The 25,816-nt window shown below is 38.4% G+C and overlaps 2 protein-coding genes across 4 annotated transcripts in view; both read left to right on the top strand.

Annotated features, from left to right (window-relative positions):
* Positions 1–3,178, top strand: part of sema5bb (sema domain, seven thrombospondin repeats (type 1 and type 1-like), transmembrane domain (TM) and short cytoplasmic domain, (semaphorin) 5Bb) — a 58,739-nt gene extending 55,561 nt beyond the window's left edge. Inside the window, exons 18-22 of the mRNA XM_073870695.1 lie at positions 174–344; positions 634–774; positions 883–918; positions 1,101–1,309; positions 1,849–3,178. Coding sequence (XP_073726796.1) covers positions 174–344; positions 634–774; positions 883–918; positions 1,101–1,309; positions 1,849–2,010 — 719 coding nt within the window. The 3' untranslated portion in view covers positions 2,011–3,178. The remainder of the gene's footprint in view (positions 1–173; positions 345–633; positions 775–882; positions 919–1,100; positions 1,310–1,848) is intronic.
* A 5,984-nt stretch (positions 3,179–9,162) lies between these two features.
* On the top strand, positions 9,163–24,058 carry trim25l (tripartite motif containing 25, like). Of its 3 annotated transcripts, none has more exons than XM_055213067.2 (21): positions 9,163–9,963; positions 10,734–10,829; positions 10,984–11,217; positions 11,687–11,846; positions 12,065–12,130; positions 14,173–14,211; positions 14,291–14,329; positions 14,408–14,452; positions 14,536–14,598; positions 14,677–14,745; positions 16,430–16,495; positions 18,840–18,917; positions 19,239–19,307; positions 19,874–19,939; positions 20,025–20,093; positions 20,172–20,231; positions 21,501–21,575; positions 21,674–21,691; positions 22,343–22,408; positions 22,826–22,891; positions 22,977–24,058. In XM_055213067.2, exons 1-21 carry the CDS (start codon positions 9,313–9,315, stop codon positions 23,549–23,551), a joined length of 2,670 nt encoding a protein of 889 aa, XP_055069042.2. In that variant the 5' UTR covers positions 9,163–9,312; the 3' UTR covers positions 23,552–24,058. The 3 variants fall into 3 exon arrangements, with proteins under 3 accessions (XP_055069042.2, XP_073726797.1, XP_055069043.2); XM_073870696.1 differs by having other exon boundaries at positions 16,433–16,495; XM_055213068.2 differs by lacking the exon at positions 19,239–19,307.
* Positions 24,059–25,816: the final 1,758 nt, after the last annotated feature.

Consider the following 25,816-nt stretch of genomic DNA (forward strand, 5'->3'; position numbering starts at 1 on the left):
TTCTAGTTGCTATTAAAAAAGGGTGTGATGATATAATTTGTTTATCTGTGATTGGGTCAAACAGGATAAATATCCTATATTCCTAAAATAAAAAACGTACGTTTGCCAACAATTTCAACCACTTTTTAAAAGTTTTAAGTTTATTCACAGAGAATCGTGCTCATGTTTTTCAGTAAAGGGGGCGTGGTCATGCTGGTCTTCCTGGTCTCAGTGTTCCACTTCCTGCGGTGGCGGTCACTACCAGCGCTCTCGCACCTGCTCTAACCCCGCCCCTGCTCATTCGGGTGATATCTGCATCGGTCTTCACACAGAAGAAGCTTTGTGCAACACACACGAGTGTGAAGGTCAGAATACACACACAGTCCAACTACAAATTTTAGCATCAACATAAAACAATGTTAGCCAGAACTTTTTCCAAACAACGACACTGAATTAGACAATCACCGTTTTCTTCAAAAATCTGCACCCCAGACTTACATGCACAAGCTGTGATGAAATGATATTCCCAACATGAAAACTCTTAACTTTAAATATTTACTGTATTTGTGAACAAATAATTAGTAATTATTGCGTATATTGTATAGCATAAGGTATCATAAGCATGTGCTCTTTTGTTTCCCACACCTGTGTCAGGTGGATGGGGGGCGTGGTCAGAGTGGGCGGAGTGTAATGAGGAAGGGCTTCAACGTCGTATTCGGGTGTGTGAAATAAGCCCCGCCTCTTGTCAAGGAAACCGCACCGAACAGAGCGAGTGTCATCCCAATGAGAGTGCAGGTTAGTTTCACTACTTCCCATTTGTTCATTTTTCAGACACTTTTATCCAAAGTGAGACCATTTGTGTGAATATTTTTCACATACACTTCATCTGTTTCTCAATTTTAGTGCTCTCAGGAAAGAAAAGGAGTGCAAATTGTGGAGGTAAATTTAACCTGAACTAACTAGCATGCACGGGCATACATCTTTGCATGTATAAAGAATGAATGTCATTGCACACAACAGACAGTCTACAGTACCATAGTACTTTACATGCAAAGCTGATTTTAGTTTTGAGGTAATTATGCATGAAATGCGTAACATCTGTCTGATTTCTCTACCTGCAGGATTCTCTCTCTTCCACATGGTGTTGACGGGCGCGTGCTGTTTTTTGGGAGCGGTTTTGCTATCCGTTCTGGTGTACGTGTACTGCCAGAGACTCCGCAAACCTCCTCAGGAATCAGCTGTGATCCATCCCAGCACCCCCAACCATCTGCACTATAAAGACAACAGCTGTGCGCCCAAGAACGACTTGTATACGCCGATGGAGTTTAAGGTATCCCATCATGCCTCAGTGCCAAGTGCTTTTCTGTCTTGATCTTGAGCTGTGCTGCTTGTTGGGTGGGCCAGCAGGAAAAATAGGGTCACGCTTGTTAAACTGTTTGCTTTAAATGCTTATATCTTCTGTATGCGAATGTTGATTCATACCAAAAAGCTTTTTTGCATAGTTGTGTTTGACACATGAAAACGTCTCGGGTTACATAACTGTTGTTCCCTGAGAAGGGAATGAGACGCTGCGTCTCCCTTTCCATACTTTATGAGTCCCTGTAATGCTGTCTTTGGCAATATTTCAGATAGCGATATACTTCCTGACTCCTGCGTCACCCTGTATTTGTCATTAAGCCTCACCATTGGTTGAATTTGATATACACATTCAGACGCACTTACCCCTGGAGGCATCCCCAAAGTGTCACTACAGTGACGCAGCGCGAGTTCCCTCGAAAGGGAACTGTAACAATGTATCTTAAAAGGTAACGCAATGTAACCTTGCTCTCACTTTTTAACACGCTCGTTTTTTCTCTTTGTTCCCCGCAGACCCTGAACAAGAGCAACCTGCTTCCACCGGAAGAGAGCTGTAATTTCTTCCCGTCGCCCTTGCCGCAGACGAACGTCTACGCCACCACGTATTACCCCACACCTTTAGGCAAATACGATTTCCCAACTATGGATTCTCCCTGTACCTACATGCACAGCTGATGGACACGTCAACACGTTCGCGAACATCTCATGCCTTTATTGTGTGTGTGACGGTGGTTACACGCGCGCATCTGTCCATGCAGATGCAACGGAAATGCACGGACATACAGGAAAATCGGGATGTTTTTCACCCGAAATGTTTTCCTTTTTGTCATTTCTGTTAAGAAAATGAAAAGTGACGGGTTTAATCGCTCAATACGAACAGGTTGACGCTCACAGAACATGCACACTTCTTAAACGAGGATGTTACCGTCAGCGTGGAGATGTAATACACGCCCGGGCATCTTTAGTCATTTTATGCGTTTTCTTCTTGAACTTCTGAACTTGTTTCAGTCGATCAAATATGAAGGAATTGGACATCTGTGATGAGCCTGAACATCTGTTGCTCTTGTTTTTTTCTGGTTTATGCGTTTTTGTGGGGTTTTTATTGGTTAATATCAGTAAACCAGAGCAGAGTGCTACTGTATGTACATTATGGAGGATGGTGCCTAATATGAAGACTTTTATATGGGCGCTTTATTCACATGGCCGTTCACCTATCAAAACATCACGTCAGTATGGATACATCTTACAGCCATTTGCTTTGAAACTGCACACACTTTAAAAAGTAAGTGGATTGATTTTAACTGGAACATGATGGTATGAAACGGCGTCGTATGAGTTTTACTGAAGAGAAAGAGAGAGTTTGTTATTTTTCTGTATATTTGTAGTTAGTGTTATATATTTATGAACAAATTATCATTTTTGATGGCATCAGTTTTTCTCATTTAGAGACGATCGTCTGCAACAACTCCTCTTGTGTATGTGAATAATTTACACTGTCCATTGTATGATTGTTGGGTTTTACTATTCAGCTTGTGTGTGTGCGTGCGTGCGTGTGTGTCTGTGTGTGCATGCTTGCGTGTGTGCTTTTATAAAAGTGTATTATTTTCTATGAGCGCAGATGAACTTTATTGCAACATTTTCTTCTGGGATTATATTTTGGGAGGTTAAAGCGGATGTTGTTTGAGCTGGACACTGATGTTGCATTATCTGAGGTGCAGACAGTTGTCTATGCAATAAAAAAGTCAAATGAATTCACACCACACGATCACTGCCTTTTTAAAATTTGCTATGTTTTGTATGTTGTACATTGTAAACATAAATAAATAAATATCAAGTGCAAAAATGTGATGGGTTTTTAGTAAAAATGGGAATACAGGTAATCTGTATCTCTGTCTGTCTGCCTGTGTCTGTCTGTCTGTGACTGTCAGTCCCTGTCTGTCTGTCTGTTTGTTATCTGTGTCTCTCTGTCCATCTGTGTTTGTCTGTCTATCTGTGTCTATCTGTCTGTGTCTATCTGTCTACCTGTGTCTGTCCATCTGTCTCTGTCTGTTTGTCCCTCTATCTGCCTACCTGTGTCTGTCTCTGTCTGTTTGTCCGTCTATCTATCTATGTCTGTCTGTCTACATGTGTCTGTCTATCTGTGTCTGTCTGTCGATCGTTTGTCTATCTGTGTCTGTATATCTGTCTGTGTCTGTCTGTTTATCTGTGTCTGTCTGTCCATCTGTGTCTGTCTATTTCTGACTGTCTGTCTATCGTCTGTCTGCCTGTCTGTCTGTCCGTCTATTGACTGACTGACTGTCTGTCTGTCTGTTTATCTGTGTCTATCTGTCTGTCTGTCTGTCTGTCTGTCTGTCTGTTTATCGTCTGTCTGTCTATCGTCTGTCTGTCCGTCTATTGACTGTCTGTCTGTCTGTCTGTTTATCGTCTGTCTGTCTGTCCATCTATTGACTGTCTGTCTGTCTGTCTGTCTGTTTATCTGTGTCTATCTGTCTGTTTATCTGTGTCTATCTGTCTGTTTATCTGTGTCTGTCTGTCTGTCTGTCTGTTTATCTGTCTGTCTGTCTATCTGTCTGTGTCTGTCTGTTTATCTGTGTCTGTCTGTCTGTCTGTCTGTGTGTGTCTGTCTATCTGTCTGTGTCTCTCTATATGTCTGACTGTGTCGATTTGTCTGTCTATCTCTGTTTGTCTATCTGTCTGTCTGTCTATTTATCTCTGTCTGTCTGTCTGTCTATAGTCTGTCTATCTGTGTCTTATTGTCTATCTGTGTCTGTCTATCTGTTTGTGTATGTCTGTCCATATGTCTGACTGTGTCTGTTTGTCTGTCTATCTGTGTCTGTCTGTCTATCTGTCTGTGTCTGTCTGTCTGTCTATCTGTGTCTGTCTGTATGCCTGTCTGTCTATCTATCGTCTGTCTATCTGTGTTTGTCTGTGTCTGTTTGTCTATCTGTGTCTGTCTGTCTGTCTGTCTGTCTGTCCGTCTGTCTGTCTAGCAGTCTGTGTCTATTTGTCTGTGTCTGTCCGTCTGTCTATCTGTCTGTGTCTGTTTGTGTCTGTCTGTGTCTGTCTGTCTGTCTGTCTGTCTGTCTGTCTGTCTGTGTCTATCTGTCTGTTTCTGTCAGTCTGTCTATCTGTCTGTTTGTCTATCTATCTGTGTCTGCCATTTGTGTCTGTCTGTGTCTATCTGTCTGTGTCTGCCTGTCTGTGTCTATCTGCGTCTGTCTGTCCATTTGTGTCTGTCTATCTGTGTCTGCCATATGTGTTTGTATGTCTGTCTGTCTGTCTATCTGTTTGTTTGTGTCTGTCTGTCTGTCTGTCTGTCTGTCGTCTGTATGTCTGTCTATCTGTGTGTGTGTGTGTGTGTGTGTGTGTGTGTGTGTGTGTGTGTGTGTGTGTGTGTGTGTGTGTCTGTCCGTCCGTCTGTATCTGTCTGTTTGTCTGTCCATCTGTGTCTGTATGTTTGTTTGTCTGTCTGTCTCTGTCCGTGCCAATCTGTCTGTCCGTGTCTATCTGTCCGTCTGTCTATCTGAAAAGTGAAAGTTAAGTAATTGTCAAGTAGTTCCATACTTAAAACTGTCTATCTGTCTGTGTATGTCCATCTGTCTATCTACCTGTCTGTCTATCTGCCTGTCTGTCTGTCTGTCTATTTATGTCTCTTTTTAAGCTATTGGTGGAGTCTGTCTTTCTGTCTATGTATCTGCCTGTTTATCTGTCCCTGTGTTTATCTGGTCTGTCTATCTGTCTGACTGACTATTTGGTCTATCGGTTGAGTCAGTCTGTCTGTCCATTCTGTTGATCAGTCTCTCTCAACACTGTATACATCTTTTGTCTGATCTGTTGCTTGAGTTGGTCTGTCTGTCTTACTGTCTATGTAACTATCTGTTAGTATGTCTGTCTGTCTGTCTGTCTGTCTGTCTGTCTGTGTGTGTGCTGGTCACGACTGCAGTCAGTACGTGAATCAATATTATGAATGGCAGGACACCTGCAGTGACAACAACATTCTTATCTTGTGCTGTATATATTTACTCAGAAAGATCTTTCAAACAGAGAAAGGTAAAAAAATGATCTGCAGCAGTTTTGTTTACAGAACTTTCAATCCTTCAAGCCAAACGTGTGCAGATGAGCATTTAAAGCGTTCAGGAGGCGAGTGTGCGGTGCGAACAGCATCTGTGTGATGAATGATGTTTGTGCTTCTAACAGTTGGCCTCTGATATGGCTTTTTAATGAGCTGTTTGGAGGTTTTGCCCACTAATGGGAGGAAACTAGTAATTTCCCAGCAGCTGGTGAGAGTTATAAGAGCAGAAGGGCTTTTTAACTCAGACCTATTATGGTCTCCAGACACACTTCACTAATGAAACCTGTACAGAGACACATTACACCTCCAGAACAAACATGGCAGGTGCAAGAGGTAGCATTCAACTACTCAAAATTATCAAAACAGACGTTACATACATCCAAACATTTCACTTTTGACTCTTTTTTTTTTTTTTTATTCCCAAGGTGATGCTTATTTGGTCCCTAGCTGTCACTGGGGAATTACCCTTTCAAAAAGTATACCTTATACCTTAAAAGTGCATATTAGTACTTCAAATTTACATAATGGTACAAAATGTATACATATCTGTACCTGATGATACATATTAGGACCTTTTAAAGGGTATTGACCCAGTGACATATTGGGACCATATTTGACCATTTTTTCTGACAGTGTGAATGTTTGTAATGTGCTTAAGTACTAATAAATTGAATTATGCCATCTCATTAAAAGTTCAGGAAGATCCAATCCTGTCAGTAACAGCCGCTAATGTGACACTTTCATTGTCTATTAGTTTTATACACTATACAGAACTGATGACTTCAGTCGGAGCCGATGGTGTAGTGGGCAGCGCTCCGACATGTGGTGCTTTCACACTTTCGGCGACCCGAGTTCGATTCCCGGCTCGTGGTCATTTGCCGATCCCCTACCTGTACTTTCCTGTCCTCTCACTGTCAAAATAAAGGCAAAATTGGCCAAAAAAAACCTGACGACTTCAGGCCAGATCCACACCGAATATGCACCAGAGCAGCTGACTTCGGTGTGGATCTGGCCCAGAGTCATCTGCTGTATGGGGGATTACTTTAACACCCACGTTTGTGTCAAAAAGGGACAAATCCAACCATCGGTTTAAATCTGTACTTGGTCCAACCAAAATTTGGTCATCATCTACTCCAAATTGCATGAGTTTCTTCTGTGGGTCACTATTCACTTTCACTGTATGATGTGAATGCATTAAACTTGGATGGTGACTGTTGCCCCCTAAATTCTGCCTTTTGTGTTTCATGTAAAAAAGTTTAAAGCAATTTCAATTTCTGGGTGAACTTCTTTTAAATGGAATGACTGGAATAACAATTTGCATTAAATGGTCAATTAAATGAAATCGTTCCAGAGTCTTGGACATGAAAGTGGGAGACATACCAGTCTGTAATCCCTGATATCCGAGGGGTCCATGATGGGTTTTTGAGGCTTGGATGTGGTTTTACAATATGTTGAAATAAACTGACACAGGGTCACAGATGTGCTGATGACAGAACACAGATGAGATGAAGTGGACAGCACTCACATTAAGCAGATTTCTCAAGAGCATTGTGTGGATTACAAGAAAGATTTTTCATTGTCTTGATTTTAATTCATTGTGCAATCAGAAGGTATGTGAGGTTTGAATAAACATGAAAACTGATTTCTTACATCAACGAGTTAAATAAACACTGGCTTAAGTAGAAAGAAAAGAGGTCGAGAAATGATGTCAACATCAGTGCTCATAACTTCCCAAACATGTGTAATAGGTTATACACATTCAAACACAAAAGTCCTGCTTGGAAAATCAATGATATTTAGTCATTAGATACTGTAAATGATCCATTAACGTGAGTAAGGATGATTACCTTGTCTGATTATTTAATGATTTATTGATGTACTTTATGTTCTGGTGATGTCATGTTGATGTTTAGTTTGTAAATGTACAAAACTTCATTTATTGCTTAAGTAAAACTCTACAAATAATGTAAAAGTCATAACAGGATGTGTAAACGCTGGGGATTTTATGCTCAGATAATTAAATGCAAGCTCATAATAACCAGTAATAATCCAAAGCTGGAAATAACCAGTATTAACACAAGACTGTGAGAGGTTTTAATTTAAGCACCTGTCATGTAAATTGTGATTAATGAGTTACATGTATAGTAGTTCATTAAACCAATTAATAAATCATGTTAATGAGATTCAGTAAGGGTGAAGCTCAGCTGTCGATGTGCACTCATGAAAGTCCACTGTGTAGATTTTTAGCGGCATCTAGCGGCGAGACTGTGAATTGCAACCAACGTGTGGCCAAAACGCCTCATTTTAAGGGATTAAAAGCAATACAGTTCATTTTGTCAGGGTTTATACATCACTATATTATATATGTATATTAAGATAATATAATTATGTATATTATATTGCACTTTTGTCAAGAGATCCTTCTAAAAGTTACACAGTGCTGAATGCACCTTTATTAACGTTTTTATTTTTGCAGTATTCCCGAAAAACATTTAATTCAAAAAGACAACAAAAAACATAAGAAAGAACATTAGAGTGTGTATAGATTGTTTTTATTTTATTATTATCAAATCATGTACAATGATAAATCACACAACACAATAGGAGAACATTTCAGATGCTTAATAAAACATTGTGAATTACAAAAATGATAAGAAAGAGGGTACATTGTTATATAAGCAACATTAAAATCCTTTTATATAAAAAATGTAAACAAAAAATGCAGCTGTTATGGTTGTTTTTAGATTTAAAAATTACGACATTTTGATCTCCTTCTCGTGTACTATAAAATAGTCTTGACAATTAGCATTTGAGAATATAAAATGTACTTAGAAATAAAATCTAATTTATGAAACCAGCATCTTTTGACAAATGATAACTGTAAAATAATAATTCAAGATAGTAATAATTTATGATTATATGATGAGGGGAAATGTTTCAAACTCTTGCAGAGAGAGCATTTCATCAAAACTGGTTGGATAGACTCCATGAATTATTCTGTATTTATTTTAAATGACTTATAGTATGAGATTTCCCTAATCTTAAATTTGAAGTTCAGGGGCAACAAATTAAACTGTAAAAAAAATAAATAGCATTATTAAAGAGAGATATTATTTGAGTTAATAATAAATGAATATAGAGAAAAATAAGGATGTATTTTTATAGTTACATGTTCAACACTGCCACCTGCTGTTAAGTCTGGTATATAAACTAATTCGATAACAATACCACGACTATCGATACCTTCGATTGTCTGCCAAAGGGGCGGGGTTTATGCTGCGTGACGTCAACTGGAGCTTGTTCTAATTCTTAGGGTTTTACGTTGCTGCAAGGAACTTTTTAACACCTTTATTTTTAAGAATGTTGCATATATATCCTGACAAAAACTTAAAATGTGAAGGTTTACATGATTATAAAGTTTTTTTTTAACTTGAGCTGATTTATAAAAAAAAACCCATAACTCATTCTGGTTGGCGAGTGAATAGAACTAAGGCTATACAGATAAATAGCCTGCCCTACACAATAAAAAAGGGTGACTTGAAAATAAAAAGTAATGATAGATTAATAAATATTATGATTATAATCAGTTAGCTTATCTATGCCTATATTGCATTTCTTTTTATTTTAAACTCTGTTTCTTGTATGCGCTATTTGGTAGTGCAGACAGGAATTCTCACGTGGGCCTGATTTTCTCCCCAAACCTGCTCAGTGAGTGTCTCACCCAGTCCCGGTAAAACCGGAGAGACGAACACCAGTAAACCAGTTAACACCCGGACCAGTCATCATTCACACGACATGTGTGAAGAATAGAGAAGAGTGGATTAAAGTAAACTTTATTTAAGCTGACCCGAGGGCATCAAAAATTAACCCTTTGTGCTTTCATCTGAATCTATATTCAGAGGAGGATGAGTGCTCGTATGCTCGAGGAGCAGTTTAACTGCCCCGTATGTTTGGATTTACCCACGGACCCCACGACCATCCCGTGCGGTCACAGTTACTGCATGGCCTGCATCGTGGATTACTGGGATAACGAGGGCAAGAAAAACAACACCCACAGCTGCCCGGAATGCCGCCAGACCTTCAGCCCTCGACCCACTGTCTGCCGGAACACCATGCTGGCGGAGGCCGTGGAGCAGCTCCGCCGCGGCAACCTCAGCAACTCCGCACGAGAATCCATCAAAAGCGCCCGGCGGGCGGCGACCTCTGCGTCCGAGCGGGGGCGCGCGCGTAAAGGTGGGCCCACGAAACGTCTGCCGGCGTCTGCGGTGCCCTGCGACCGCTGCCCGGAGCCCAGAGCCGCCGTGAAGACGTGCCTGGCGTGCATGGCGTCGTTCTGCGAGGCGCATCTGAAACCCCACGACACGCAGCCTAAGCTGAAGAGCCACGAGCTGATTGCGCCCACCGGAGACCTCAGTCAGAAGATCTGTCCCGAGCACAAGTACCTGCAGGAGTTCTTCTGCCGCACCTGTCACCTGTACGTGTGCTGGCTGTGCACCTCGAACCAGCACAAGGGCCACGAGAGCGTTTCCACGCAGACCGAGCGCAACGAGAAACAGGTGAGAAAACGCGCAGATGTAGCGCACTGATGCAAACAGCGCGTTTACGGGGACAGAGCGCACTGAGAAGCAAGTGAGTGAGCGCGTCCACGTAGATCGAATTAAAACAGCTGAGAGAGCGCGTTCACTCAGGTATAGCGCACTTAAAACAGGTGAGAAAGCGCGTCCACGCAGATGGAGCGCACTGAGCAGGTGAGGTGAGACAGCGCGTCCACGCAAACAGAGCGCACTTAAAACAGGTGGGAGAGCGCGCTTTTACGCAGACAGAGCGGATTACTCCAAGTAAGACGCTACTCGATTGGTGGGAAGCAGTGGAGACAGCGCACTGGGAAGCAAGTGAGCGCGTCCTTGCAGATAACATTGAAACAAGTGAGAGGGCGCGTCCACGCAGATAGTACAAAAGGACTGGTAATCAAGCTCGACCACAAATTTGAAACAGGGGAGAGAGAGCGTCCACGCAGATTGAGCGCACTGAGAAGCAAGTGAGAGAGCGCGTCCACGTAGATAGCATTAAAACAGGCGAAAGAGCGCGTTCAGAGCGCACTGAGAAACAGGTGAGAGAGAGAGCGACCATGCAGAAAGAGCGCGCCCTGCTGAAATAAACCATCACAGAAATCTCAAAAGGAATGTTAAAGTTCACACTTTACTGAGCACGCGTGACGTGTGGTGTGTTGTGTTTAGTGTGGTGGTGGTTTAATGTTGATGAACTCTGTCCAATCCACATTCCAGTCTAATCCAAACACTTCACTGTCTTTCTATTGATGAATTAGAATCAGCTGGGTGCAGTCCTGTCTGAGAATCATCAGAGATTACAGGACAGAGAACGAGAGCTCAAGGACATGAAGAAAGTTTTAGAGACACTCACGGTAACAAACCCATACTTATATATTGCATTCCTTCATACAAAACACAAGTCAAACTGGTCTGACAAAGATAAATATAGATGTGCCTGTAAAAATGAGCAATGGCCGGTAGGCTACAGTCAGTCCCTAATCTTCATCTGTGTGTGTTTGTGTGTAGCGCTCCTCGGAAACGGTGAAAGATGAGGCAGATGTTGTCCTCTCTGAGCTCCAGGAGTCTGTGCAGAGGATGCTGGAGTTACTCCAGGACTTGATGCTCTCTGCTGGGCAGGAGAAGATCACTGAAGCCCAGGATGTGGTCACCAAATTGGAGACTGAAGTCAAACAGCTTAAGAAGAAAGATGAAGAGATGAAAGATCTTATCAACTGCCAGGATCATATTTACTTCCTGAAGGTCTGATGATGGCTTGATCATGTGTTCAGGGGAAATGTGACGTTTGGTTTTGGATGAATGTTAAAAAAATACAAACAAATATCTGTCAAAATATCATAGTAAAAAATAAGAATACAATGTTATCACTGCAATTTCAAATGTATATTTTTTAGATTTTATTTTTATAAATAACCCTAAATAGCAACAAGTATATGTTCTTTATCAGAGTGCTTTTTTTGTTCGCAAAATTCTTATTTTTAATTAAAACTTCTACTTATTTACTTGAGTAAAATTAAAAGAGCACTAGATTTTAATGTAAGGTATTAAATACAATTTTATGAAATGTAGTGGAATAAAAAAGTATGATAGTATGTGGAAGTAAAAGTTTTCCAAAGAAAAACACTATAGATACACAACTTAAGTATTGTCCACCTCTGCAAATAATTGAGAATAATTTATGTAAAAAATAAAGTGACTTCTCTCTCCACAGACGTATCAGACTCTGTGTTCTCCTCTGGAGGGGGGCGAGTTGGGGGCCATCACCGTGAACCCAGAAACCACATTTGATCCCTTGAGGAACGTCATTGTGCAGCTCAAAGAGAAAGTAGAGGAGATGTGTGACCAGGAGCTAGACAAGATGAACAAGACAGGTGATGACAGAAATACACACGCATGCACGCACGCATGTACACACACACACACACACACACACACACACACACACACACACACACACACACACACACACACACACACACACACACACACACACACACACACACACACACACACACACGCACACACACACACACACACACACACACTAGACTGGTGCTGTGTAATGATGAGTCTGTATCTGTCTTTACAGTCCACAACACTACAGCGTTCACAGTGGCTGACCGTAATGAACAAAAGACAGGAGGCATTATGAAACGTAAGTGAATTTTACTATAGTACTCTTACAGAAATGATTTATTAAATAACTGAATTATTTGATCATGCAGCATCATTTCAATGTAATTATTGAAACATACGTTTCTGAAGTGGGTTCGATCCCTGGCAACGCATACTGATAAAAGTTTTTTATAATAACAAAAATGTACAGCTTGAATGGACTGTAAGTTGCTTTGGATAAAAGCATTTGCTAAATGCATTGTAACTGTCGCCCGTCCCGTATATGGGACACCTATGTTTACTTCAATGTTTTTGATGTACATTTTTATCTATCACGACAAACTATATATCGTTGGAAAGGTCGAAGCCTCCACAATACACATTTCTACAGTGTTTTATAAATAAATTATGTAGGGAGAGTAATTGATTAATTTATAAAGAGTGTGCCTTAAAACATTTATATCCTGCTTACAGTATATGCCAGCAGGACGCCTAAGTTTACTTCGGTGTTATGCATGTGAATTCGTATCTAATTATGACAAACTATATATCAAAGCTCTAAGAGTGTAGTTTTCATATTTCAAATCAGTTTCATATATTTTTAAGCAGTAATAATAATGCAGTGACAGTAATTTATTAATTTGTGACAAGAGTATGCAGCAAACTATTGCCACCTAGTGGCTGTTGTGGTTAAAACCACTAAAAGTGTAACACAAACCTAATTTTTTTGTGATTTTAAAATGAAATTTGTATCACAACTACTTGAGACTTTATTTATTTTGTGTAATTTTTTACATTTTTATCATTTTAATTATAAAATTAATATGTTATTGCATTATTTTATTTATTAAAATAGTTATATTAATTTGAAGATGCACATCAAATTTACACCCCCCACTCAAAAGGGGCTGGGGGGTTTAAAAAGTTATGTAACGTACCGTATTGTCCCGAATATAAGACGACCATGGTTGTAAGATGACCCCCGGCCCTTTCAAAGTGTACCTTTTGGAAAAATGTTTTTTTAAGACTTACTCTTGTCTTTTATAAAGAAAATGCGGTAACACTTTACAATAAGGTTGTATTAGTTAACATTAGTAATTGGATTACTAACATGAACAAACAATGCACAATATCATTTCAGCATGTATTCATTCTTGTTAATGTAAAGACCCTCTGCTTTTAAATAAAATTTAAAAAAGTAAATAAAAAAAACATTTCATCCAATCTTTATTTGTTCTCTTTTATCCCATCTTAAATATGGGTAGTTTTTTTTAAATACAAAATTTTGAGATTTTTGTAAAGGACTTTGCTAGAGATCAGATTCAGAAAAATGATCAAAACATACACAGAGTTTTTACTGTTTTTGGATCAGTGGATGCTTTAGTGTTTTGTAGGTTGTGTAAGAGTGCCACCAAGTGGACAATAGCGGAAATATGGATTGCCGTAAAAAAAATTGTAATTGGCAAGGAAGTGTTTTCTCTTAATTGACGCGATAACTTGTCAACGGCAGGGAAAGAGTTAATATATGTTAACAGTTAATAGACTTTAACTAATCTTTGAAAAGATTTTATAAATGTAGTTAATGCCGAAATGAACTAACATTAATAAATGCTGTAGAAGTATTGTTTATTATTAGTTCATGTTAGCCAATAATAATACAACCTTATTGTAAAGTTTTGCTGAAAATGCTTTAATTTGAAAAACTTTTTATTAGTGAAAGGTAACCAGTTTGATTCCCCTTTTAACTTTGGCATACAGTACCATATAACCTGCCGTTCATCTGGATTTAATAACATTTAGCCTAGGCTGTCCATCTCATTGTGAAAAAACACGTAGCCTATTAAAATTTTATTAACAGTAGAAGTAAACGACTTGTTTATGTGTATTTGGTGCCACCTACCACATTTCTGCAGGTGTAGAATATGATTGGCATGTAATCATCTAAAGCTTGAATATAAGACAACATTGTCTATTGACACGCATTTCCGTGAAAACAAATGTTGTCTTCGGGACGATACGATATGTAAAAAGTTTAATTGTTTCATATACAGTATCATCTAAGTCCACTCTTTTATATCACAGTGTTCTCCGGGAAGGGATCAAAAGCCCCTCGCGCACAAGGTATGTAAACTCTCACTAAAAGCAGTGCATTGTGGGATTGTTTTCATCAGGATTCTGATGTGATGTCAATGTGTTTCAGGACCGCCACCGTTGCCCTCAGTGAGAACACGAGGATCAGGTACAACATCACACAACCCCTTACGACTCATTTCACGTCAAACGGCAGGTTTGCAATAATGGTTATTTTTTTCTACAGTTGGAACCACACGCACACAAGCCGTAAAAAACAACGAACCGCGAGGTGAGATTGTTTGCTCACAATGTAGTCATAGTTTTATGATTATAACTGTTTTATGAACTTAAAGATAAAAAATTTTATGCAAGTTAACCGAGCAGTCACAAGTTCTCCAAGACCAGAGCCTTCCTCAAGAGACAATAGAGATGAATGTAAGTCATACACACTCCTAAAGTCTTTAATAACCTGTAGTTTGTCATGTACTGTAGTTTGTTTGTTTCGCTCTTCAGCTGACAGAAGTCGTAGTTCATTGAGACCAAGAGAGACACAAAGACGAGACGAACGAGAACAAAATGATGGTAAGAGATTTATGTTTAGATACAAAATATTTTTCTTAAAGAAAATTGTTTCTTTATCAGGGCTTATATTAAGGGTGCATTGTGTAACTTTTAGGAGGACCTCTTGACAGAAATGCAATGTAATATACATAACTATATTTTAAAAAAAGTACCTTAGAATTATACATTTGTATTTACGTAGACCGCAGATCCCCTTACATGGAAGTCACAATTTCATGTCGCCATGTTTCTACAGTAACCCTATAGCGCGTGTGTTGTCACTACATTCGCATGCGCACGTGAAACTTTCGCTTTTACCTGCTCATGCGATAGTGTCACATGCACACGCGAAAGTTTCACATGAGCACCTGAAACTAGTGTTGTCACTCAATGTGGTCCAAAGTGGACGAGCTTAAAACATTTTGAACACCGTTTACACCTGTCTTTAGCGTCGTCCACTTGTGATCCAATCGACGAAAACACATCTTAATACCAAATGTAAACAGCCTCTCAGATGATGACATGTTTGTCCTGTGGTGGCTACCGTAGCTTCTCTATGCGTTTTGAAAGGGAGGGGTGAGCTGTGGACTGAGCTGTTGGTTGCAATACGCACAACCGGCGCAACGTCATAGAATGTCTCTGAACAGGTTCACGCCCACTTTTGGGGGAAATCAGACTAGACCTTCCATTGGCTTCCATTCAAAATAGTGGAACAAAGCAACCTTCGTACACAGCCGGCAGGCGTAAATAACTTATGAAATCACTCAGATTAAACATGTTGAGTAATTATCTGTCCACCCTGCCGGCCATAGAGCGCGAAAGATACATTAACATATTTAATTTGGTCAATATAAAAACATGTCTCTTTCATTCTCCCAGCATCAAATTTGTGTAACAACGCACCCTATTGGCCAGAGGTGTCTTACGCGGACATTTACTCCTACCTCATCGAGTCAACAGGGAAGCAAGTGAATGATTTTACTTCGTATTTGAAAGTTACTTCGTATTTATTTATTATGTCTTTATATTTAGAGTAATGAGTGCACTTTTCCGTCGAGTCATACAACTAACTGGCTTAGCGATATTTCCAGCAATCACTGGATGGCGTTGTTACACAAATTTGACGCTGTGAGAATGAAAGGGACATGTTTTTATATTGACCAAATTAAATGTGTTAATGTATCTTTCGGGCTCTATGGCAGGCAGGGTGGACAGATAAATACTCAACATGTTTAATCTGAGTGATTTCATAAGTTATTTACGCCTGCCGGCTGTGTAAAACGTTGCTTTGTTCCGCTATTTTGAATGGAAGCCAATGGAAGCGCTGCTTTTTTAACCCCCAAAAAGGGGCGGTGACGAAATTTACAGTCAAGTTCCCGGATGTGCCGGTAGTCCGTATTCACAATTATACCACTAGATGCAGCTAAAAATCTACACACTGGACCTTTAAATAAGAGAAAAAAATCTACTGATTTTTTACAGTTTAAAACGTAAGTTTTAATACTGAATAGATTTTTGTAGGTTTTGGAGTGTTTAATTAAGACAACGTAAAAAGTGTCCAGCATATAAAAACTCTTTTTGTATCATTTTATAGGTTTGAAGACTTTACTACTAATTAAATGTGGAAAATAGCAATTTTGAAGAATAAAAGGTGTCCAAACTATTGTGCAATGCAGTTTTACTTACTGCTTGTTTGTTTTGATAGCAGACACATGGAGTTTAAGTTCAGTGAGATCGAGAGGTCAACAGAGACCAGAACAAAGAGATCAGGGTGAGATTTACTTACATGTCATGTCCTGGTTATATTTTACAAAAATAAAATAAAATGAGGAAACTTGTTAGAATTTAAAGAGCACCTATTGTCCGATTACACGATTTTTACATTTCCTTTAGTGTGTTAGTGTGTATTAGTTCATGTTAACGATATGCAAAAGGTACAAACCCCAAAGTAAACGATGACGCGAGTTATCGTCTCCAACCTAAATCTCATTTCTTGGACTACAACAAACACACGGATTGTAGGCAACAGTTTACTTCCTGGGATTGATGTAGTAAGACCAACATTATCATAATTCCTCCCGCTGGGACTCACAGCCTGTAAGTTAACTCCTGTTAGCAACCGAATCTTTCAAACATGGTAAAAAAAACATGGAGTAAAAAGAAATCTAAAGTTTAGTTTTGCGTGCTCATGTGAAAGTTTCACGTGCGCACACGAAACTAAACGCGAACGTTGCACGTGCGCACGCGAAACTAAACTAAAACTAAAATTTTTGCTCCGTGGTATTCAGACCAATCACAACGTACAGATTAGCTGGCCAATCAGGGACACAGCGCTTTAAAAATCTGTAGAGAGTAAAATCTGGAGCTACAAAAATGTACAGTATTTGGAAAATAATGTGTTTTTTCAACTATAATAAACCACGCAAACACATTGTATTATACCAAATACACAAAATAACGTTGTTTTTAACAATGAAATAAGTGCTCTTTTAAACCGTTTCATACCAAATATTTGTTACTGTATTGTGTTAAAGGTGCAGTGTTTAAATTTTAGTGCCTCTAGTGGTGAGGTTGCAAATTGCAACCAACGTTTCAGTCCACCGTTCATTGAAACGCATAAAGAATCTACGGTAGCCGCCACCGGACAACCATGTCATCGTTGGAGACAACTTAGTAAAAAAAGTTTGTCCGTTAAGGGCTTCTGTAGAAACAAAATGGTGACTTCCATGTAAGGGGACCCTCTGTGTATATAGATAAAAACTTTTCATTCTAAGGCAGGGGTGGGCGGAATGGCCAAAAATCTATTCCACGAAATAAGTCATTTTATTTCACGGAACGGAATATTTCACGGTATAAATGTTTTTCAGTTTATATTGTTTTTTTATTATTATAAAAATGTACAGAAATTTGCCACTCACTCTAGCTTTTGACTAAATGCTCACTGCATTTTTAAATTATGAGCAATTTAAAGTTAATAATGTTAAAGTGAAAATGCCCAGAAGATAACAAAAGATTAAGTCTTGATAAGACAGAATCTTGTTTATAATTGAGTTATTAATTTTATAGACTATTGAAGCTATAGTATGCCTCCATTGTATTTTGTATTTATGCATACATTACATTAAAAATAGGCAATATGTTAAATGAACAGGTATAAATATATGCAAAAACCTACAGACAGGATGAATACCTATATAGCCTATATGAAAGACAAAGCTCTAGATATTATAAATATGACAGGTGCTATGATGTGATGATCATGCAGTCTGTTTTAAGGTCTTGACAACCTTTACTTTCTATAGACCTTAACATTTACGTCTCTTTCTCGTCTTTCTGATCAAATAGGCTATGTTTGTATAAGCAAATGGCGCGTCAAACTGCATCGCTCCAGCAGTGCACGTGTCACTGATATTTAAACGCGAGTTTGTTGTGGCTTGCTTAAAGTTGAGAAAACGTTACAACTATTAGCATTATGTGCGAGAAGAACTCTTTATTATTTGGCATCGCAGCTCCTTGCGCGTCCCTACAGTAGAGAGACCTTTGCACGTGACGCGAGAGACTGGACGGCTGCTGCATGAGCACAGAGAGAGAGAGAGAAAGAAAGAGCGAGCGAGAGCCTCGCTGCGAGACCCGTGGTGGATTCACGGGCAGTTATTATAAAAATTACAGAAATAACTCGTTCATTTTTAATAAGTGAATTATTTTACATGTTTCTCCGTCACACTCAGTCTAACATGCAGGCGGGCAGAGTTAGCCACGCCCACTTATTTGCATTCCGCGGAATAGACGGAATAGAAAAATCTGTTACGTCTGACATTTTATTCCGCGGTAACGGAATATACCGTCATACCGCCCAGCCCTATTCTAAGGTAATAAAAACATAACAGTTCATTATGAAAGGTCTTTATACACCCCTGATAATATAGTTATGTATTTTATATTGCATTTCTGTCAAGAGATCCTTAAGTTACACATTGCAACTTTAAGATGCATTTTCAGATATAGTAACTTACTGACAGAATGCATAGATGTACCTGACACTTCATTGTCTTTTTGTATTTGAATTTTTACACGACTGTATTGATCATCACATGATTCTGTTATCTGATCTACAGAAAGAGAAAATCCCAGCTCTCAGAGACGTCAAAGTACAAAAAGTACACAAAGCAGAGTGACACATGATGAAGAACAAGGTAAAACACAGATGCACAGATGCAACAGCTATCTTTGTAAGGACAGTCATAGACATAATGCAATCCCCACCCTAACCCCAACCATCACAACTAAGTACCTAACCCAAACCATAACCTAATTCAAACCCTAAACTCAAGTCTTTTTCCCTCAAACAGCCCTTTAAAAGGGTGCCACAAATTAAGGACCAGCTAAAATGTCCCCGCTTCACTTTCTTTACCTCACTCCGATGGTCTCACAAAAAATTGTTGGTCACAAAGATAGCTGTACAAGTACTCACAGAACTCTTAATCATCCTGATTTCTTTTTGGTTGTGTTGTCAGCTGACAGCAGGAGTATCGCTTCATTCAGATCCAGACAAACACAACAGGGAGGAGAAGAGAGAGATCAGGGTTAGAAATATGACATACAATCGTTCAATTTATCTAGTTAAAGGTGCAGCGTGTACATTTTAGCGGCATCTAGTGGTGAGGTTGTGAATTGCAACCAACGGCTCAGTTCACTGCTCACCCCTGGGTTTTGAAACACATAGAGAAGCTACAGTAGCCACCACCGGACAAACAGGTCATCATCGAAGACAACTTAGTTAAAAAAGTTTGTCCGTTAAGGGCTTCTGTAGAAACATGGCGCCCCAAAATTGCGACTTCCATGTAAGGGGACCCTCGTGTATGTAGATAAAAACGTCTCATTCTAAGGTAATAAAAACATAACGGTTCATTATGAAAGGTCTTTATACACCTTTGATAATATAGTTTTGTATATTATTTAGCATTTTTGTCAAGAGATCCTTCTAAAAATTACACACTGCACCTTTAATGCTATAATATTGTGAATATAAATGTATTTTTATGTTTTCATTGTGACGTTTGAACCCTACTGTACACAAAATGCTGACATTCATTTACACGGATACAAAAACACATTCATTCATTTCAAGCGGCCTTGTTTTATTTTTAAGTGTCAGCGGATCGCTGGAGTTTAAGTTCGCTCAGACCGAGACAGAGAAAAGACGACCGGGAACAAGGTGACGCCTGTTTCACGTCTGATTATTGAAATATAATGAAATCTTTAAACAGTCGTGTGATGTTTGTGTGTTTGCCTTTTTACAGCCAATGGAGAGACACTTAACTCACAGAACAAAACAAACACAACAGACAGACAACAACCCGCTAGACAATGTGAGTTACTTATTTCACATTGTGCCATAGAATGAAAGTTGTTTTTATATATAAATCTGCTTATTTTGTTTTCATCAGCGGATAGATGGAGTCTGACCTCTCTGTTACCCAAAAACAGGAAAAAGCGACAGGACTCAGGTAAAGAAACACACATAAGCACGCTACTTTATGAACTGCTGTATTTAATGTTTATAATAATTTGCGCAATAGAACCAAATTTTGTCTACTATGATTTTCAGATTTATTGAATTTATGTCAACTGCCTTTTTGAAGGTCTCCTAATGTGAGAAATGCACTTTTTTGTATTGTTTGAACGTAATTGTGTGTCTCTTGTGTGTATACACAACCACCCTGTATTGATAAAAAACACTCCTTTTTTGTTGGAATGTTGGAATTTTCTGAGCAAACTGACATCACATTGCATAGGCTCCGCCCACAACCATCCACAGGCTGCAGTAAAGAGGCACTTTTCCTGTACATGCAAAAATGGACCTTCAACACAGGATAATAAAGGATCTATATTGATATTTAGACCTAAAACTTCACAGGCACATTCCGGGGAAACCTGAGACTAATATTCAGGGTTCCCACGAGTTCTTGAAGTCCTTAAAAGTTTTTGAATCTGGGGGAAATAATTCAAAGCCCTGGGAAGTTTTTGAAAATATGCATACATAGATGTAAGTCATTGAAAGTGCTTGAATCTATTTTATGCAAGAAGTTTTCTGAAAAAAAATTCATATTATTCCCTGTGTAGTGTAGGATTATATCATAAAAATTCTAGACTTTTAAGCACACATGCTAAATTGTTCGCTTTAAATGCTTATATCTTCTGTATGTGAATGTTGATTCATACCAAAATGCTTTTTTTGCATAGTTATGTTTGACACATGAAAATGTCTCGGGTTACGTATGTAACTGTTGTTCCCTGAGAAGGGAACGAGACGCTGCGTCTCCCTTGTCATACTTCCTGCGTCCCTGTAACGCCGTCTTTGGCAATATTTCGGATAGCGATATACTTCCTGGCTCCCGCATCACCCCGTCTTAGTCGTTAAGCCTCATCATTGGTTGAATTTGATATACACATTCAGATGCACTTACCCCTGGAGGCGTCCCCAAAGTGTCACCGCAGTGACGCAGCGCGAGTTCCCTCAAAAGGGAACTGTAACAATGTAGACAAACACGATGTCACCTTGCTCTCACTTAAAATGTGTCCCCACATTGTTCCTTGAATTTGAGGGGATTGGACCTGGAAAGTCCTTAAAGGGTCCTTTAATTTGAAGTTAACTAAGGTGTGGGAACCCTGAAAATTACATTTTGAAAAATGTACATATTAGGTGACATTTAATTTCACAAAGCACAATAATTTGACATAATTGTGAAAAAAGTATGTGAAATATCTTTCTATAGTAAAAGAGGCCACACCCACTATACAGGAGGCGGAGTCTTTAAGTCGTAGGCCCTCCTCTGTCAGCGCCAGCGCCTGTAAGTTAATCACCAACACGCATTATAAACAAATGCACTCCTTTTGGTAAAATATGTTTCCGTCAAAAACTCTTAAACTCTCTTTCTTGTCTCTTTAGGGGGAGAGCCAACAGAAGGTAATGTCTGAGAAAAATGTTTTACATAGCGATTTTATTTAAACAAATTAAGCTTATTAAACTTGTCATCAAGGTTACATACACACTCTTGGTGATCTGATAAAACATGCCAGTTTTTTTTACTTTTTTGTTTGACCTAAATTGTTTACCTGGTATTTTAAATAAATATTTAATAGCACATTTGCATGTGTAACTTCAAAAGCATTTAGTTTTTTTTAGTAGTATTTTACATACTAGTATTTTTGCATACTTTTTTGATATATTGTAGTGCGTAATGGTCACATTGCATGCAGAATAAACAAATAAAATTTATTTATTTTTTAATAAGTAGTTATTTAGTTATTTTTTTATTTTTAAATGATTTATTAAAAATTATATGATTTAATTGTAATTAATATATATTTTTAATCAACTCATAGACCCTGTGCAATACTCCCACGAACCACCAGGGGTTGAAAACATGCGACGTAACATTCAGTAAAAAATAAATATATAAATGAGCTAAAATATTTTTCGAAGTAAAGCCAGTAATATCTTCAGAAAAGTTTAAATAAACCGTAGGTCCAGTCCAAATTTGTGATAGTTAAGGTCTGATTTGTTGTGTTTTTTATAATCTTACCTTTATTACTTTCTGTCTTTCTCTCGGCACAGTGAATCCCGGACTCTTCCTGGATTCGCCTACAGAGGATCCCATGATAAATCCAGCTTTTCCTACATGTCAGCATCTCATCTTTATTTTTTACATTACGCATATCAAATCAGATGAATGTTAAATAGGCCTGTTGAATGCTTTATTCTGATTGGCTGAGAAATGTTTCACGGGTGTTGATTATTTTTTGTAAAACGCACACCTAATCTGTCAAATGTCTTAAAATAACCACCAGAGCAGTCTGTGGTAACCGTGGTATAAGCAGGATAAATGACTCCCATCCTTTGAATTATTTAAAAATAATGCACATGAGCTTTGCGTCATGCCGCATTATTTTCGAATAATTCAGTGGCCCGTCGTCAATTATTCGTTACATATATAACAGATAGAGTCACTGGCTTATCAAAATAAGTTTAAAAGATATTTAGTTAATATCTGAATGATCACATACCTTAACACCTTGCGGTACTCTTTGTATTTTGTAGTAAGAGAAATTAACATTGACAGCATACAGGCTGCAGAACCCAGAACCCGAGATGAGTTCCTACAGTGTGAGTTTATTGTCCAATCATCTCAACCCATTTTTTGCTTTTTGTACAATATTTCACATTCACCTTCTCATCTTTTCTGCATCAGATGCGTGCGATTTGACCCTGGATCCAAACACGGCCCATCGGCGTCTGATTCTGTCAGACGGAGACACTGTAGCTACCCTGCATCAGACGTCTCAGGGTTACCCCGACCTTCCCCAACGCTTTGACGGATGGACTCAGGTTCTCTGCATCCAGCCCCTCTCCTCCGATTGCTGCTACTGGGAGGTGGAGTGGAGGGGGCGTGGCTCTTCTCTGGGCGTGGCCAGCAGCACCATGGCCCGCAAGGGGGCGGATGCCGGGGCGGGATTAGGATATAACAAACAGTCGTGGAGTTTGGAGTTGTCAGACACGTGCTGTGCCGCCATGCATGCCAATCAGAAAGTGGAGATCCCTGTGATGTACAGTCCTCGGGTCGGGGTGTTTCTGGACAGAAACGCAGGAACTCTGGGATTCTACAGCGTGGATGACACGTTGGTTCCATTATACACATTTCGCGGTACATTTCCACCCCAGCTGTATGCTGCGTTCGGGGTGGGCTGCGGGGTTGGAGTCGGGCTGGATTTTGCCATGGGGCAGTTTAGTTCCACATCAGACAGCATTAAAATCTGCTCTTTGTGAAAAACAGTCATAATAATCCTAAAATAAAATATATTTTGGAAATAGGAATTTAAAACACTTTACAATAAGATTTAATTTGTTAACGGCCAACACTATATTATGGCAATTTCGTATTTTATGAGGTGGCTAATTCGTATGAATTAAAATGACCACATTCGTACATTTTTGCACGGTTTTATTATTGTTTTTAAGATAATCGTACATTTTTGCACAAATTCATACGAATTAGCCAACTCGTAAAATATGTACACATCCTCGTGAGATGAGGCTGTAACGTCATACTTATCTACATTAGTTAATATAAACTAACAACAATAAAATACAACTGCATCATTTATAATTGAAGTTAATTTTAGTATTTATTAAATTAAAAAAATTAAATCCTGTATATGGGTAATTATATATTTATAAATAAAAATTATAATCATTTAAAAATAGCATACAAAATGACTTTGGAAACCAAATGGACATGCAATTATATCTACCATTTGTTAACATAATTTAATGCACAATTATTGGCTTTAAATTAAACATTAAAGACCGAAGTATGGTCCATTTTTTACGTGTATGCGAGGGTCCGTTACAGTGCACGTTACGCAATTTTGTCATCAGAAAAGTGTGCGCGTACTGTTCGCGCAATGCCGGATTTTTAAAAACCCTGCGAACATTGTACGCCAATATTTTATGCGCAAACAACACGTCATTGATGCATTGTTAACGTGTAAAAATTTGCGCAATTTCGGCCCTCGTGGCCTTCCATAGCATTGCGTCGAACTCAAACTATACTTTGCAATGCTGTGCGTTCGACCATACGCTTATATTTGCGTACACGTAAAAACAGACTATACTCTGGGCTTTAGATTAACAAATGCTGTTAAAATGTTACTCATTGTTAGTTCATGTTAGCTAACGCATTAACTAACGTTAATAAATGAACCCTTATTGTAAAGCGTTACCAATTTAGTTTGCATAATGATTCATTTGGATGCACAATGGACATATTGGCTATTTAATAGGCTTCATTTTCGTCATGCAATGTACAATTTTATTTATTTTCCATCTTTAAGATGAATTATAACATGGATGTGTGCTTAACAAATTTCGTGTTAACGTTTTAGGGTTTAAATTTATTTTTTGCATTTTATTTATTTTCAGAAATACAATCAATTTAATTTAAGGGTCATCATCAGTCACTATAATAAATATGGAGTTATAAATAAATCCTTTGTACATTTATCAAACTTGCAAGAACCAAATACCAAGACGCATGATGTTTTTTTGCTTTATTATAAAAAACAACGACATAAGGCTAATACAAGGCTCTGACAGCAGCTAAACACAGGGAAAACACAACCATCATGGTTACATGACATCAAACTATATCTATTTAACTGTCATTATCACAAAACAGATCACATGGTGTTTGGTGTCACTACAAGTGACATCGTCTTCAAGCATTAACATTTGACCTGATTGGCAGCGGAGAGCTCGATGACATCAACGACAGCAAGAAGTAAATAAGGACACTTCAATACGTTACTATTAAACCATGCATGAAGCAGTACCGTACAATTCATCTTGCAATAAAAATGTATATAACACAAAGCTGTTGGTGTATATGCAGAAAATGTTTTGATATATATATAAGGTTTGTACAGTTTGATGTAAAATTGCAAGAAATATGTATGTATTGTGCGTTATGTAATGAAGCTGTAGTCTGAATCATGTTTGGTTTGTATTCTTGGCATCTCAGCTCACAAATGTCTCTAAGCCAGACGATTTTCCCTGTGTGGTCACCATTTACCACCAAAAACAAGCACAACATTTTAGCTTATAAAATTACAATTTAGGTGCAAAAAAAGGACAAATAAATTTGGTTTATTTCCATAACACAAGGTGTTTGAGTCCCTTCTCAAATTCCACAAACACAAATATATTAAAAATCTAGTTTCTACATCAGATACTAGGTTAGTAAATAATACATCTTAAGTTATGACCTTAAATAGTTTGTTAAATGTTAGGTTAGGCCTGTTTAGTAATAAAACACTAAAGAGTTAAAAATCAAAAGTGCATTAAATGAAAAAAAGAGGAGAAATGAGGGTGAGGAGAAAAATGATGTCACTAAGGGGTCATTCAATCTAATATCCCGAAACCACATAACACAGAAATCAGGACTTGCTTGGTAAATAACAGTTCTGTTATATATATATATATATATATATATATATATATATATATATATATATATATATATATATATATATA

Source organism: Misgurnus anguillicaudatus, chromosome 8 (assembly GCF_027580225.2).
Source record: "Misgurnus anguillicaudatus chromosome 8, ASM2758022v2, whole genome shotgun sequence".
Classification (NCBI taxonomy): Eukaryota; Metazoa; Chordata; class Actinopteri; order Cypriniformes; family Cobitidae; genus Misgurnus; species Misgurnus anguillicaudatus.

What these genes read in the sequence shown, in the direction of transcription:
- trim25l (XM_055213067.2), top strand. Translation starts at nt 9,313, where the DNA reads ATGAGTGCTCGTATGCTCGAGGAGCAGTTTAACTGCCCCGTATGTTTG. An exon ending in AAGAGACAATAGAGATGAAT is followed by an intron (nt 14,599 to 14,676) that starts GTAAGTCATACA and finishes TTCGCTCTTCAG; the next exon opens with CTGACAGAAGTCGTAGTTCA. An exon ending in ACCAGAACAAAGAGATCAGG is followed by an intron (nt 16,496 to 18,839) that starts GTGAGATTTACT and finishes TCTGATCTACAG; the next exon opens with AAAGAGAAAATCCCAGCTCT.